Source organism: Oenanthe melanoleuca, linkage group LGE22 (assembly GCF_029582105.1).
Source record: "Oenanthe melanoleuca isolate GR-GAL-2019-014 linkage group LGE22, OMel1.0, whole genome shotgun sequence".
In the NCBI taxonomy this organism is placed as follows: Eukaryota; Metazoa; Chordata; class Aves; order Passeriformes; family Muscicapidae; genus Oenanthe; species Oenanthe melanoleuca.
Genome location: NC_079363.1, coordinates 660805 through 675576, shown reverse-complemented (window position 1 = coordinate 675576; position 14772 = coordinate 660805). Strand labels below are relative to the sequence as shown.

At 59.3% G+C, this 14772-nt stretch overlaps 1 protein-coding gene across 1 annotated transcript; it reads left to right on the top strand.

Moving 5' to 3' along the window:
* Window positions 1-1868: 1868 nt before the first annotated feature.
* On the top strand, window positions 1869-12633 carry NEUROD4 (neuronal differentiation 4). The gene is made up of 2 exons (XM_056515141.1): window positions 1869-1915; window positions 11640-12633. The coding sequence occupies exons 1-2, from the start codon at window positions 1869-1871 to the stop codon at window positions 12631-12633; spliced, it is 1041 nt and encodes a 346-aa protein (XP_056371116.1).
* Window positions 12634-14772: the final 2139 nt, after the last annotated feature.

Sequence of the window (14772 nt, the reverse complement as noted above, 5' to 3'; positions counted from 1 at the left end):
AATAAAGCAGATCCCAAATAAACCAATCCCAAATAAACTGATCCTGAATAAACCGATTCTAAATCATCCGAACCCAAAAAACGCAATCCTGAATAACCAATCCCAAAGAAACCAATCCCCAATAAAGCCGATCCCAAATAAACCAATCTCAAATAAAGCTGATCCCAAATAAACTGATCCTAAATAAACTGATTATAAATAAACCAATCCCAAATAAACCAATCCCAAATAAACAAACCCCAAATAAACTGATCCTGAATAAACCAATCCCAAATAAAGCCGATCCCAGATAAACTGATCCCAAATAAACTAACCCCAAATAAACCAACACCGAATAAAGCCGATCCCAAACAAACCAATCCCAAATAAAGCCGATCCCAAATAAACCGATTCTAAATAAACCAACCCCAAATAAACCAATCCCAAACAAACCAATCCCAAATAAACCGATCCCAAATAAACCAATCCCAGATAAAGCTGATCCCAAATAAACCGATCCCAAATAAACCGATCCCAAATAAACCAATCCCAAATAAACGAATCTCAAATAAACCAATCCCATATCAACCGATCCCAAATAAACCGACCCCAAATAAAGCCGATCCCAAACAAACCGATCCCAAATAAACCAATCCCAAATAAACCGACCCCAAATAAAGCCGATCCCAAACAAACCAATCCCATATAAACCGATCCCAAACTCTGCCGCCGTGTCCTGCCGCTCTTTGGGGGTGGGAAATGGGGCCGGGGTCCAGCTCAGTGAATCGGGGACCCCCCGAGCCCATCCCGGGGCCTTTGGGGGTCCCGGTGCCCATTTTGGGGTTTTTTCCTCCCTCACCCATCCCGGGATGCCGGGACCCCTCCAGCTGTGCCCAGCTGTGCCCCACAGCCCCCACCCCGACCCCAAAATCTCCCTCCCAGTCAGGAACTGGGTCCTGCCCCCCTTTTTGGGGGGGGGTCTCTGTCTGCCGAGGCCCTTCCAGGACGGGACCCCCTCCCCCAGCTCAGTGCCCAATTTTTGGGGTGTCTCGGAGCTCTGGGGGGTCCCTCCTCACTCTGGGGGTGACCTCCAGATTTTTTTTTTTTATTTTTTTTTTTTTTTTTTTATTTTTTTTGGGGGGAGGGGTCCTTGGGGACCACCCTGGCGGTGTCCCCGCTGCCACCCCCCACCCCCCACCCATGGGTGCTCCTGTTTTTTGGCAGCTCTGGCACCTCCCGGCTCTGCCCCTTTTTTTTTGGGGGGGCCGCGGTTTCCATGGTGACAGCGATGAGGTGACAGCGATGAGGTGACAACGATGAGGTGGCAGCTCCGTGGGAAGCGGGAGATCTTGGCGGGGATGGGGGAGGGGCATGAAGCAGTTCTGAATCTTTTTTTTTGGGACTTTTTCGGGACCCCGAGCCCGGTCCCGGTTCCGGGAAATCCTTGGCGGGGGGTTGCGATCCCCCCAAAAAATGAACTGGCTGAACTGGTTCCCAGTTTGGGAGCCCAGTAAGGGACTCGTGGCTCTGTTGGTCACCCCCAACTCCCTCAGGATGGGGGAAAACCCAAAATTTATGATTTTCCCCTCAAAAAATCCCCTCTAGGAACAAACCCAGCCCTTCCCGGCGTGGGGAAATTTCTCATTCCGGTGCGGATCTGCCTCATCCTCATCCTCATCCTCATCCTCATCCTCATCCTGTGTGCTCATCCTCATCCTCATCTTCATCCCTCCTTCATCCCTCCTTCATCCTCATCCTCATCCTCCTCCTCCTCGCTGGCTGCCATCTCACCGCGCCTCCTCCCGGGCAGTTTTTCACCAAAATCCGCGTTTTTCGGGCCAGTTTTCCCGCAGGGAAACGCGCTCCGTGCCAGCTCTGGATGCCCAGGGATGCGGAGGGGGCGGAAAAATGAATTCGGTGCGAGCTCCCAGCGCAGGTGAGAGAATTCACAGCTCCACAAAAATCACAAAAATCAGCTTTTCCGGCTGTTTTTATATATATATATATATATATTTTTTTTTTTTTCCTCGAGGAAAAGGCTGGCGGTGAGCAGAGCGCTGCCGCAGAGTGGGATGTCCCCAGGGAGGTGGCACAAGTTGTCCCCGACAGCTCCTCCCGCTGTCGTTGTCCCCTGAGCGATTTTTGGGATGGATTTGGGGGCTGGGATCCGGTTCCGGCCGCTGGGTTGGGGACACCCGGTGTGAAAATGTCACCAGCGGCCACCCGGGGTGTGGCGCTGTCCCCAAATGTTGGGAATTTCAATAAAACGTTCAAATTCAAATGAAGGGGCGGAAAAATTGAGCGGGGACTTCAGGGAGTTTTGGGATCAGCGGCTCCGGGGTGGTGACATCCAGGTGACGTCACCAGCTCCCAGGTGGTGGCATGGAGGTGACGTCATCAGCTCCCAGGTAGCGACAGCGATTCTAATTAATTTGGGTTCATGGAGCAATTAATAAATTTATCTGGGGATGCTCGGGAAATCCGCGATCCCTGCACGATCCCATCCCTCGGGATGCCCTGGAAAATCCCGAAATCCCCCCAAGCCCCCAGATCCCGGAGTGCGGGAGGGGCGGGGCCCCCTCTTCCCTTGATCCCCTCAGCTCTCATCCCCTGCTCCGCTCATCCCTCATCCCCTGATCCCTTCACCCCCTCATCCTCTGATCCCTCATCCCCTGATCCCTTCACCCCTTATCCCCTGATCCCTTCACCCTCTGATCCCCTCAGCTCTCATCCCCTGCTCCGCTCATCCCTCATCCCTGATCCCTCATCCCTGATCCCTTCATCCCTTGATCCCCTCATCCCTGATCCCTTCATCCCTGATCCCTCATCCCTGATCCCCTGATCCCCTCATCCTTCATCCCCTGATCCCTTCACCCCTTATCCCCTGATCCTCTCATCCCTTCACCCCTCATCCTTCATCCCCTGATCCCTCATCTCATCATCCCTGATCCCCTGATCCCTTCACCCCTTATCCCCTGATCCTCTCACCCCCTCATCCCTCATCCTCTCATCCCTTCACCCCCTCATCCTTCATCCCCTGATCCCCTCACCCCTGATCCCCTCACCCCTGATCCCCTGATCCCCTGATCCCTTCACCCCCTCATTCCCATCCCCTCACCCCCTCATCCTCTGATCCCCTCACCCCCTCACCCCGATCCCCTGATCCTATCACCCCCTCATCCCTCATCCCCTCACCCCTCACCCCTGACCTCCTCACCCCCTCACCCCGATCCCCTGATCCTATCACCCCCTCATCCCTCATCCCCTCACCCCTCTCCCCTGACCTCCTCACCCCCTCACCCCTGATCCCCCAATCCCTTCACTCCCTCATCCCCATCCCCTCAGCCCGGATCCCCTCAGCCCTGATCCCCTCAGCCCTGATCCCCTCATCCCCTCATCCCCTCACCCCTCACCCCTGACCCCCTCATCCCCTCACCCCGATCCCCTCAGCCCTGATCCCCCATCCCCTCATCCCTTCACCCCCTCATCCCCTCACCCCGATCCCCTCATCCCCCATCCCTCACCCCCCACCCCCCCTCCCCATCCCCCATCCCCCACCCCAGCGGATTTTCCGGGATCTGGCGCTGTTCCCCCGCTCCCCCCGGGACCGCGGGCTCGGCTCCACGCCTGGGTCGGGGCCAGCCTGGCCCAGGTGCGGCCGCAGCCCCCGGGGGCCATTCGGGGGGTTCCGGGGGGGGGAACTGGGCAGCCCCGGGACAGGGGCAGCAGCTGGGCCAGGGCTGTGCCAAGCGGGCCGAGCCGTGCCCGCAGCTCAACATCTGGGGCCCGCGCCGGGGGTGCGGCCAGCAGCGCCCCCGGCGTGCCAAGGCCGCCCCTCCTCCTCCTCCTCCTCCTCCTCCTCCGGGAGCCCCAGGAAATGGGGGATCCGCGTTTCTGGGGACCCCCGAGCTGCCGCTGTGACCCCACAGGGGTGTGAGGGGTGCGTGGCCCCAAACAGCAGGGGGGGGATCCTGGAGCGGCGCCCGGGGTGCGGGGTGTCCCCGTCCCCCGAGGCGTGTGAACTGCGCTGGGACCCCCCCAAATCCCCCCAGAGCCTCCAGGGTGAACCCCAAATCCTGACCCTCCAAACTCCCCAGGCTGTGCTGAACCCCAAATCCTGACCCTCCAAACTCCCCAGGCTGTGCTGAACCCCAAATCCTGACCCCCCAAACCCGCCCAGGGCAGTGCTGAACCCCAAATCCCGACTCTCCAAACCCCCCAGGCTGTGCTGAACCCCAAATCCTGACCCTCCAAACTCCCCAGAGCAGTGCTGAACCCCAAATCCCGACTCTCCAAACCCCCCAGGCTGTGCTGAACCCCAAATCCTGACCCCCCAAACCCGCCCAGGGCAGTGCTGAACCCCAAATCCCGACTCTCCAAACCCCCCAGGCAGTGCTGAACCCCAAATCCCGACCCTCCAAACCCGCCCAGGGCAGTGCTGAACCCCAAATCCCGACTCTCCAAACCCCCCAGGCAGTGCTGAACCCCAAATCCCGACTCTCCAAACCCCCCAGGCAGTGCTGAACCCCAAATCCCGACTCTCCAAACTCCCCAGGCTGTGCTGAACCCCAAATCCTGACCCTCCAAACTCCCCAGGCTGTGCTGAACCCCAAATCCCGACTCTCCAACCCCCCCCCAGATTCCTCCCGAACCCTCCCGCGTGGGGATCCCACTCGGGGACAAGTCCCGGCTCCCCCCAAATTCCGCTGCCGGAGGGATGTTGGTCCTGGGGACCCCTCGAGGGAGCGGGGGACACCCAGGGGACACCGTGGGGGGGCAGAGGACACTCAGGGGACACCGGGGGACATCAAGGGGACACTAGGAGACACCAGGGGACACCCAGGGGACATCCAGAGGACCCCGGGGGGGGGGCCAGGGGACACCGTGGGGGGGCCAGGGGACACCCAGGGGACACCCAGGGGACCCAGGGGACACCCGGGGACGCCTGGGGGGGTGGCAGGGGACACCGAGGGGACACCGGGGGACACCGGGGGACATCAAGGGGACACCAGGGAACGCCTGAGGGGGGCAGGGGACACCCAGGGGACACCGGGGGACACCCAGGGGACACCCAGGGGACATCCAGGGGACATCCAGAGGACCCCGGGGGGGGCCAGGCGACATCCAGGGGACACCCAGGGGACACCAGGGGACACCGGGGGACACCAGGGGACACCAGGGGACACCCGGGGGACACCGAGGGGACACCAGGGGACAGCGGGGGACACCAGGGGACACTTGGGGGACACCCAGGGGACACCAGGGGACACCGAGGGGACACCGGGGGACACCGGGCGACACCGGGGGACACCGGGGCACCCCGCGGGGCTCAGCTCTGAGCGCTCCCGCCAGCAGAGGTCAGCTCTGCCCCGGGGATGCGGGAACCGCTCGCGTGCGGCTCCATGTGCGGCCCCGGGGGTGACTCCGTGCGCGCTTCCCGGTCTGATTCCCTGTGATTCCGTGGGTGATTCCCTGAGTGATTCCCTGTGATTCCGTGCGCGCTTCCCGGTCTGATTCCCTGCGATTCCGTGGGTGATTCCCTGAGTGATTCCCTGTGATTCCATGTGCGATTCCATGTGTGATTCCATGAGTGATTCCCTGTGATTTCCATGTGTGAGTCCATGTGCGATTCCATGTGCGATTCCATGAGTGATTCCCTGTGATTCCATGTGTGATTCCATGAGTGATTCCCTGTGATTCCCTGTGATTTCCATGTGTGAGTCCACGTGACATTCCCGGTCTGATTCCCTGCGATTTCCATGGGTGATTCCAAGGGTGATTCCGTGGGTGATTCCATGTGTCATTGCCAGTTTGATTCCCTATGCGATTCCATGTGCTATTCCCTGTCATTCCATGGGTGATTCCATGTGTGATTCCCTGTCTGATTCTCTGTGCGATTCCTGGTCTGATTCCCTGTGATTCCCTGTGTAATTCCACGTGTGTTTGCATGGATGATTCCCAGTGATTCCCTGTGCTATTCAATGGAAGATTCCATGCATGACTCCCTGTGATTCCCTGTGATTCCAGGTCTGATTCCCTGTGATTCCCTGTAATTCCCTGTGATTCCCTGTAATTCCCTGTAATTCCCTGTGATTCCCTGTGATTCCATGTGCAATTCCTGGTCAAATGCCATGTGATTCCCTGTGATTTCCTGTGCAATTCCCTGTGATTCCATGTCTGATTCCATGTGATTCCCTGCGTGATTTCATGGGTGACTCTGTGTGAAATTCCAGGTCTGATTCCCTGTGTGATTCCATGTGATTCCATGTGATTCCATGGGTGATCCCACGTGAGATTCCAGGTCTGATTCCCTGTGTGATTCCCTGATTCCCTGTGTGATTCCCTGTGTGATTCCCTGATTCCCTGTGTGATTCTCTGTGTGATTCCCTGTGTGATTCCATGTAATTCCCTAATTCCCTGTGTGATTCCCTGATTCCCTGTGTGATTCCATGTAATTCCCTAATTCCCTGTGTGATTCCCTGTGTGATTGATTCCCTGATTCCCTGTGTGTGTGATTCCCTGTGTGATTCCATGTGATTCCCTGATTCCCTGTGTGATTCCCTGATTCCCTGTGTGATTCCCTGTGTGATTCCCTGTGTGATTCCCTGATTCCCTGTGTGATTCCCTGTGATTCCCTGATTCCCTGTGTGATTCCCTGTGTGATTCCCTGTGTGATTCCATGCGATTCCCTGATTCCCTGTGTGATTCCCTAATTCCCTGTGTGATTCCCTGATTCCCTGTGTGATTCCATGCGATTCCCTGATTCCCTGTGTGATTCCCTGTGGGTTGTCACCTCCCTTCCGAGGCTGACACGAGGGATCCCAGGACCCCACCCAGGACCCCTCCACGAGACACATTCCCATCAGGAAAAATTCCCTGTGGGAAGGGCTCCTGAGGATTCCCGTCAGGAAAAATTCCCTCTGGGAAGGGCTTCTGGGGTGTTTCCAACAGGAAAAATTTCCCCTGGGGGGTTCCGGGGGGCTCCCAGCAGGAAAAGCCCCTTTGGGGGAGTTCTGCCCCAAAAAGTTCTTTTTTCCCTGCCCCTTTCTGCCCCCTCCCCTCCTTCCCAGCTCTGGAAAAACTGGGAAACTGGAGCAGGAAAATGAGGGATGGGGAAACTGAGGCACGAGCGGCGCCAGAGCTTCACTCCCGGCACCTCAGGCGCCTCCCACTCTGTCACCCACACCCGGAGGTTTTTGGGGTGCAGGAGCCCCCGCCGAGTGTCCCCAACCCCCGCGTGTCCCTTCATCCCCACCGAGATGGGGAAAATCCCCGAGGGGGAGTTTGGACACCCCAAAACTCATCCGAGGGGGGACCCCCGGGGGACAGCGTCCCTTTGTCCCCTCCCCCCGCGCCACCTCTCGCCGGTGCCACCATCGCTCAAAGTGACAAGCGCGGGTCAGCGGGCGCTGGCCGCAGCCCCCCCCGCCCCCAGCCCAGCCCGGGGCCCCCCAGCCCCTCATTTCTCCCTAATTGCATTCCCCAGTGTGATGCAAATGAGGCGGCCCGGGCGCAGCTGCCGGGATGAAATTAAACCCCGTTAATACGCGCTAATTGCGCTTCCGCGCGGGCCCGGGAATTCCAGCCTCGCTTTTCCCCGATATTTGCTCTGGAAATTGCGCTCCCCCTTCCAGGGGCTGGGCTGAGCTCCCCTGGGTCCCTCAGCCCCAAACTCGGCCCGGTTTTGGGGTTTGGGGACGCCTGGGGTGGGTTCGTACCCTTTTCCAGGTGGAACATCCCAAATTTCTCTTCTTTTGGCCAGTCCGGGAAGATTTGGGAGGGTCCCGTGTCCCCTAAATCCTGGTGGAGCTGTTGCTGTCCCCCGGGGCTGAGGAGGAAGAGGAGGATGATGATGATGATGATGATGATGATTTCAGGGGGGTTTTGCTCGAGGAAGGGAAGAGGAAAGGGAAAGGGGATAAGAAGAGTGGAAGGGGGAATGAAATAGGCAGGAGATAAGGGAAAAGGGAAAAGGGAAAGGGGAAAGGGGAAAGGGGAAAGGGGAAAGGGGAAAGGGGAAAGGGGAAAGGGGAAAGGGGAAAGGAGAAGAGAAGAGAAGAGAAGAGAAGAGAAGAGAAGAGAAGAGAAGAGAAGAGAAGAGAAGAGAAGAGAAGAGAAGAGAAGAGAAGAGAAGAGAAGAGAAGAGAAGAGAAGAGAAGGGAAGAGAAGGGAAGAGAAGGGAAGAGAAGAGAAGAGAAGAGAAGAGAAGAGAGAAGAGTGTGACAAGAGAAGGGGAAGGGAAAAGACAAGAGGAAGGGAAGGGAAAAGGGAAAGGAAGAGAAGAGGAAAAGGAAAGGGATAAAGGAAGGGGAAAGGGATAAGAGAAAGGGAAGAGAATAAGGGAAGGGGATAAGAGAAGGAGAAGGGAAAAGAAAAGAGGAAGAGAAGAGGATAAGGGAGGGAGAAAAGGATAAGGAAAGGGAAAGGGGATAAGAGAAGGGAAAGGGATAACGGAAGGGGATGAGGGAAGGGAAAAGGAAAGGGGATAAAAGAAAGGGGATAAAGGAAAGGGATGAGGGAAGGGATAAGAAAAGGGAAAAGGGAAGGAGATAAAGGAAAGGGATAACGGAAGGGAAAAGGAAAGGGGATAAAGGAAAGGGGATAAAGGAAAGGGATAACGGGAGGGGATGAGGGAAGGGGAGCCCACCAGCCCCGGGAACATCTTTGCCGAGCGTTCCCGGGGGGCCGCGCCCGCCGCGACCCCAACAGTTGCGGGGCCCCCGCACAATGGGATCAGCACGTGGCCGCCTCAGACAAAGCCCCGCGCCCCTCGGGGGTCCCGGGGGGAGCCCGGGCCGTGTCCCCCCTTCCCCGGGGCGCCCACCGGGCCCTTTGTGCGGGTGCCGGGACCTGTTGGAGCCATCTGTCAGGGGGGGCCCGCAACAGGCAGATTTATCGGCCGCAATCTGTTCGGGAAGGGAGCCACGGGGCCGGCTAATGAATTAATTAGTATTCCTCATAATCCCGGCCTGCCGGGGCCGCGATTCCCGGCGCTCCCGGGCAGAGGGGAAGGGTCCCGCCGGGCTGGGGGGTGCGCGGGGGTTTGGGGAGCAGCGGGTGGCTGAGGGGGGTGAGTTTTGGGGTGTCATCGCTGTCCCCCATTTCCAGCTCCTGCCCCAAATTGGGGAACCCCAAGTACGAGGGTCTCCGCAGTCCTCAGGGCAAGTCGAACAGCGCAGGAAGCCCGGAATTTTTTTTTTTGGGGTGTCCCCGAGTCCCCATCCAGGGATTCCCGAGGACCGGGGGTGTCCCCCCCGCCTCTCCCCCATCCCGGGGCGCTCCTGCCGTGGGGGTCCCGGGGGGGAGGAGCTGGGCCCGGTCCCTCCCCCGTGGGAGGAGCCACGCGGGACCCGCGGCCGGGCAGGAGCCGCGAGCAGCGCGGAGCTCTCAAAACCTCCCGGTGCTCTCTAGGTGCCGCTCCCGGTGCGGTCCCGGTGCGCTCCCGGTGAGATCCCGGTGCGCTCCCGGTGCGGTCCCGGTGAGATCCCGGTGCGGTCCCGGTGCGCTCCCGGTGAGATCCCGGTGCGCTCCCGGTGCGGTCCCGGTGAGATCCCGGTGCTGCTGATTTCCCGGTGCTCTCTCGGTGCCGCTCCCGGTGCGGTCCCGGTGAGATCCCGGTGCGGTCCTGGTGCGGTCCCGGTGCGGTCCCGGTGAGATCCCGGTGCGGTCCCGGTGCGGTCCCGGTGCCGCTGATTTCCCGGTGCTCTCTCGGTGCCGCTCCCGGTGCCGCCTCTGCTGAACTCCCGGTGCCGCTCCCGGTGCTCTCCCCGTTCCGCTCCCGGTGCCGCTCCCGGTTCCCTCCGGTGCGCTCCCGGTGATCTCCCGGTGATCTCTCAGTGCCGCTCCCGGTGCGCTCCCGGTGCCGCTCCCGGTTCGCTCCCGGTTCGTTCCCGGTTCGCTCCCGGTTCGTTCCCGGTTCGCTCCCGGTTCCCTCCGGTGCGCTCCCGGTTCGCTCCCGGTGATCTCTCAGTGCCGCTCCCGGTGCGCTCCCGGTGCCGCTCCCGGTGCTGACCCCGCCATGTCCCCGGACGAGTGACACAAGTGACAGCGGGGACTCGCTGCGGTGCCCAGGTAAGGCCGGACCGGGACCCCCGGGGGTGCCCCCGACGGGCGCTCGGTGCTCCCGGGGTGGCGGAGCGGGGGGATCCCGGCACGGGGGTGCGGGGAGAGGGGCGGGATGGGGTCACGGCGGCTCCGGTAGCGGCGGGGGACAGAGCCTGAAATCATCATCATCATCACCATCATCATCACCATCATCATCATAATCACCATCACCATCATCATCATCATCACCATCACCATCATCACCATCACCATCACCACCATCATCACCATCATCACCATCACCATCATCACCATCATCATCACCATCACCATCATCACCACCATCACCATCATCACCATCATCACCATCACCATCATCACCATCATCACCATCATCACCACCATCACCATCACCATCATCACCATCATCACCATCACCATCATCACCATCATCATCACCATCACCATCATCACCATCATCATCACCATCACCATCATCATCACCATCATCATCACCATCACCATCATCACCATCATCATCACCATCACCATCATCATCACCATCATCATCACCATCACCATCATCACCATCATCACCATCATCACCATCATCATCCTCAGAGCCGCGGTCCCGGTACCGGGTGGGGACGCAGCGAGAGTGCGGCGACCCCCGGGTCTGGCAGGGGATGGGGAAGGAGGAGATTTCCTCGGGCAATTCCCGCTTTGTGGAATTTCTTCCTTTTTTAAAAACATTTTTTTTTTTTGTAAATTAATATTCTGCGGAAAGAAAGCAAAATCCCCCTAAAAATTGCAGCGGGATTTCCAAAGACAGAACTTTTCCCAGAAATGCAGAGCAGGGGCGCGGGGCTCCCCTCGAGAAGGGAACCCCAAACTCGGGGATGGATCCTGGGGAGCAGCGAGGGGACCCCGAGGATGGGGGGAAGGGACCTCCGGCTGCAGCCTGGGGGAATTTTTGGGGCAAATCTGCAGCGTTTTGGGGCCAATCTCAACGGAGCCGGGTTCAGCCCCTCACCCCAAAACCGCTCCGTCCCCGATTTCCCGACCTCCAGGAGTTAATTGGGGCTGCGTGGTCCTTTGGGGATACGACAGCAATTAACACCCTAATCCCGCCCGGGAGCCCCATCACGCGTAATTAAAAGTGGGATTTTCCGCGTGGGATGCTCGGGAAAAGGGAGCCGCGGCTCGGGCAGCACTTCCAGCAAAGCTGCTTAGGGGCTAAAGCTTTATGGAATGAGCAGGACGGGGGCGGGATTGGCGGGGGGTGATTAACGGGGACCCGGCGCTGCCGCCGAGGGTGAGGGAGGCTCGGGGGAAGGGAAATCTCCCACCGGGAATTCCCGGCCCGCTTTTGGTCACCCCCCGATGTGATAAATGTGGGGGTGGAAGGGGTTCAGGAGCGGGAACAACCCCGAAAATGGGATGGCTGGAAAGTTGGCGGAGCTCAGGGAGAGGCGTCAGCGGCTCCTAAATGAAATCTGCTGGAAACTGAGAGGGAAACAAATGGGGGAAAAAGGAATCTGTAGGTGCGGGGAGCGAGCAGAAAGCTGCTGGAGGGAGAATTTCCCCGTCCCCACGTCCCTGTCCCTGCCTTGCAGAGCTCGGGGGACGCCCCAAACCCCCTCGGGCATGGCCGAGCTCGGCAGCCAGGGCTGGATGGGCGAAGTGCCGGGAGCCGAGGGCGAGCTGCAGGAGGGGAACGGCCCGAGCGGAGCCTTCGCGCTGGGACCCGCCCTGCCCCAGGAGCGCGACAGCGCGGAGGAGGAGGAGGAGGAGGAGGAGGAGGAGAGCGAGAAGCCGAAGAGGAGAGGCCCGAAGAAGAAGAAGATGACCAAGGCCAGGCTGGAGAGGTTCCGGGCCCGCAGGGTCAAGGCCAACGCCCGCGAGCGCACGCGGATGCACGGCCTGAACGACGCCCTGGACAACCTGCGGCGGGTCATGCCCTGCTACTCCAAAACGCAGAAACTCTCCAAAATCGAGACGCTGCGCCTGGCCAGGAACTACATCTGGGCCCTGTCCGAGGTGCTGGAGAGCGGCCAGACCCCGGAGGGGAAGAGCTTCGTGGAGATGCTGTGCAAGGGGCTCTCGCAGCCCACCAGCAACCTGGTGGCCGGCTGCCTGCAGCTGGGCCCGCAGCCGCCCTTCCTGGAGAAGCGCGAGGAGAAAACCTGCGAGCCGGGGCTAGCGGGCCGCTCCTTTGGCTACCAGGGGCTGCCCAGCCCGCCGTACGGCTCGGCGGAGCCGCCGCTGCTGGCCCTGCGGCCGCCGGCCTTCAAGGGCTCGCTGGACGCGTCCTTCGGGAGCCGCGGCCCCCAGCGCCCCTCGCCGCCCTACGAGGCGCCGCTGACGCCGCCGCTGAGCATCAGCGGCAACTTCTCGCTGAAGCAGGAGGGGCCCCCGGAGCTGGAGAAACCCTTCCCGTTCCTGGGCCACTTCCCGCCCGGCGCGCTCGCCACGGCCCGGCACGGCCCCGGCTGCCGCTTCCCCAGCGCCGCGCCCGGGTACGAGATCCCGCTGGAGCTGGAGCTGGGCTACGAGTCCTTCGGGCCGCACGGGGCGGGCGCGCAGCTCGGGGCCATCTTCGGGGAGTGACGGGCCAGCTTTACTGAGAGATGGGCCACCTTTACTGGGAGATGGGCCACCTGCGGGGAGAGAGGGGCCACCATCAGTGAGTGACGGGCCACCTGCGGGGAGAGATGGGCCACCTGCGGGGAGAGAGGGGCCACCTGCAGGGAGGGATGGGCCACCTCCAGCCAGTGAGGGCAGGCCCGGGCTCGGGCAGGCCCAGGTGGGTGCGGGGCTGGCCCAGGACGGACACGGGAGCGGCTCTGAGCGACTCTGCAGGACGAGCTGGCCCTGGAGATGGCCAGTGACACCGAGCTGCTGGCCCGTGGTGGCCATCACCCAGGGATGGTGGCCCTTCACCCAGGGACACTGGCCCATCACCCAGGGATGGTGGCCCATCACCCAGGGACACTGGCCCATCACCCAGGACACTGGCCCATCACCCAGGACACTGGCCCATCCTGCTGTGACACTGGCCCGTTGCCCTGGGTTGGTGGCCCATCATCCAGGGACACTGGCCCATCAACCAGGGACACTGGCCCATCACCCAGGGATGGTGGCCCATCACTCAAAGACACTGGCCCATCACTCAAGGACACTGGCCCATCACCCAGTGACACTGGCCCGTTGCCCTGTGACACTGGCCCATCCTGCTGTGACACTGGCCCGTCCTGCTGTGACACTGGCCCATCACCCAGGGACACTGGCCCGTTGCCCTGTGACACTGGCCCATCCTGCTGTGACACTGGCCCGTCCTGCAGTGACACTGGCCCATCCTGCTGTGACACTGGCCCGTCCTGCAGTGACACTGGCCCATCACCCTGTGACACTGGCCCATCACCCTGTGACACTGGCCCGTCCTGCTGTGACACTGGCCCATCACCCTGTGACACTGGCCCGTCCTGCTGTGACACTGGCCCGTCCTGCTGTGACACTGGCCCGTCCTGCTGTGACACTGGCCCGTTGCCCTGCGTTGGTGGCCCCATCCTTGCCCATCCCAGTTCCTTTCCTGGGGTCACCACGGTCCAGCCACGCCCTGTGCCCATCCCCCCCCCCTGCACCCCACAGCACACCCGGGAACTCCGGCTGGGATCCCAAATTCCTGAATCCCAAATTCCCGAATCCCGAATTCCTGAATCCCGAATTCCTGATTCCCGAATTCCAGAATCCCGAATTCCAGGATCCCAAATTCCTGAATCCCAAATTCCTGAATCCCGAATTCCTGAATCCCAAATTCCAAAATCCCAAATTCCTGAATCCTGAATTCCTGAATCCCAAATTCCAGAATCCCATATTCCTGAATCCCAAATTCCTGAATCCCAAATTCCTGAATCCCAAATTCCAGGATCCCAAATTCCTGAATCCTGAATTCCTGAATCCCAAATTCCTGAATCCCAAATTCCTGAATCCCGAATTCCAGGATCCCAAATTCCAGGATCCCAGCTGGAAGAGGAGCCCCTCCCCCTGCCCTGCTCCAAGCCTGTTTGAATTCCTTTATTTAATAATTAATATTAATTAAATAATAATTCAATAATATAAATATTAATTAATATTAATTAGGGGCTCCTCATTAATTCCCTCCCTTTCCCAGGGAATCCCGGGATGTGTCGAAGGTTTTTTTCCCCCTTCACCTTCCGGGCTCATTTTGGGAATTCCCTTTTGGAATTTTCGTGGTTATTTATTATCCGCTATTTATTTAATTTATTTTTATTTCCCTCCCCGGCCTCCCCGCCTGATTTTAACACTTTTATTAATTTTTTTTTCCTGCCGACAAACCCAAATATTTCCACATTTAATGCCAGATTTGGGATCCCGCCAGCAGTTCTCGAATTCTGAGATGAGCAATAATTTTTAAATGCTATGCAACGACTTTTTTTTTAATTTTATTTTATTTCCCAAATAAACCCGTTATTTTTGATCTCCTGCCCGCCCAAATCTCCCCGGTTTTGTACAAAATTTGGGAATTTGGAGTCGATTTGAGCCCCCAGATCCCTTTTGTACCGGAAGATGTTTTATCCTTTTGTAAAAAGAGCAGATTCGGGTTTTTCAGCCCAAATAAATTCTCGGTTTTGTTTCGCCCGGGGGTTGTTGCCTCGTTTTTTGGGGGGGATTTGGGGCGGGGAGTGCGAGGATCGGAGCCCCCCCCGTGCTGGGTCCGGGGGGTTT

Excerpts from the sequence above, each read along its gene's own strand:
- NEUROD4 (XM_056515141.1), top strand. The coding sequence starts at position 1,869 with ATGCGGAGGGGGCGGAAAAATGAATTCGGTGCGAGCTCCCAGCGCAG. Across the intron at positions 1,916-11,639 it reads GGTGCGAGCTCCCAGCGCAG|AGCTCGGGGGACGCCCCAAA; the intron begins GTGAGAGAATTC and ends CCTGCCTTGCAG.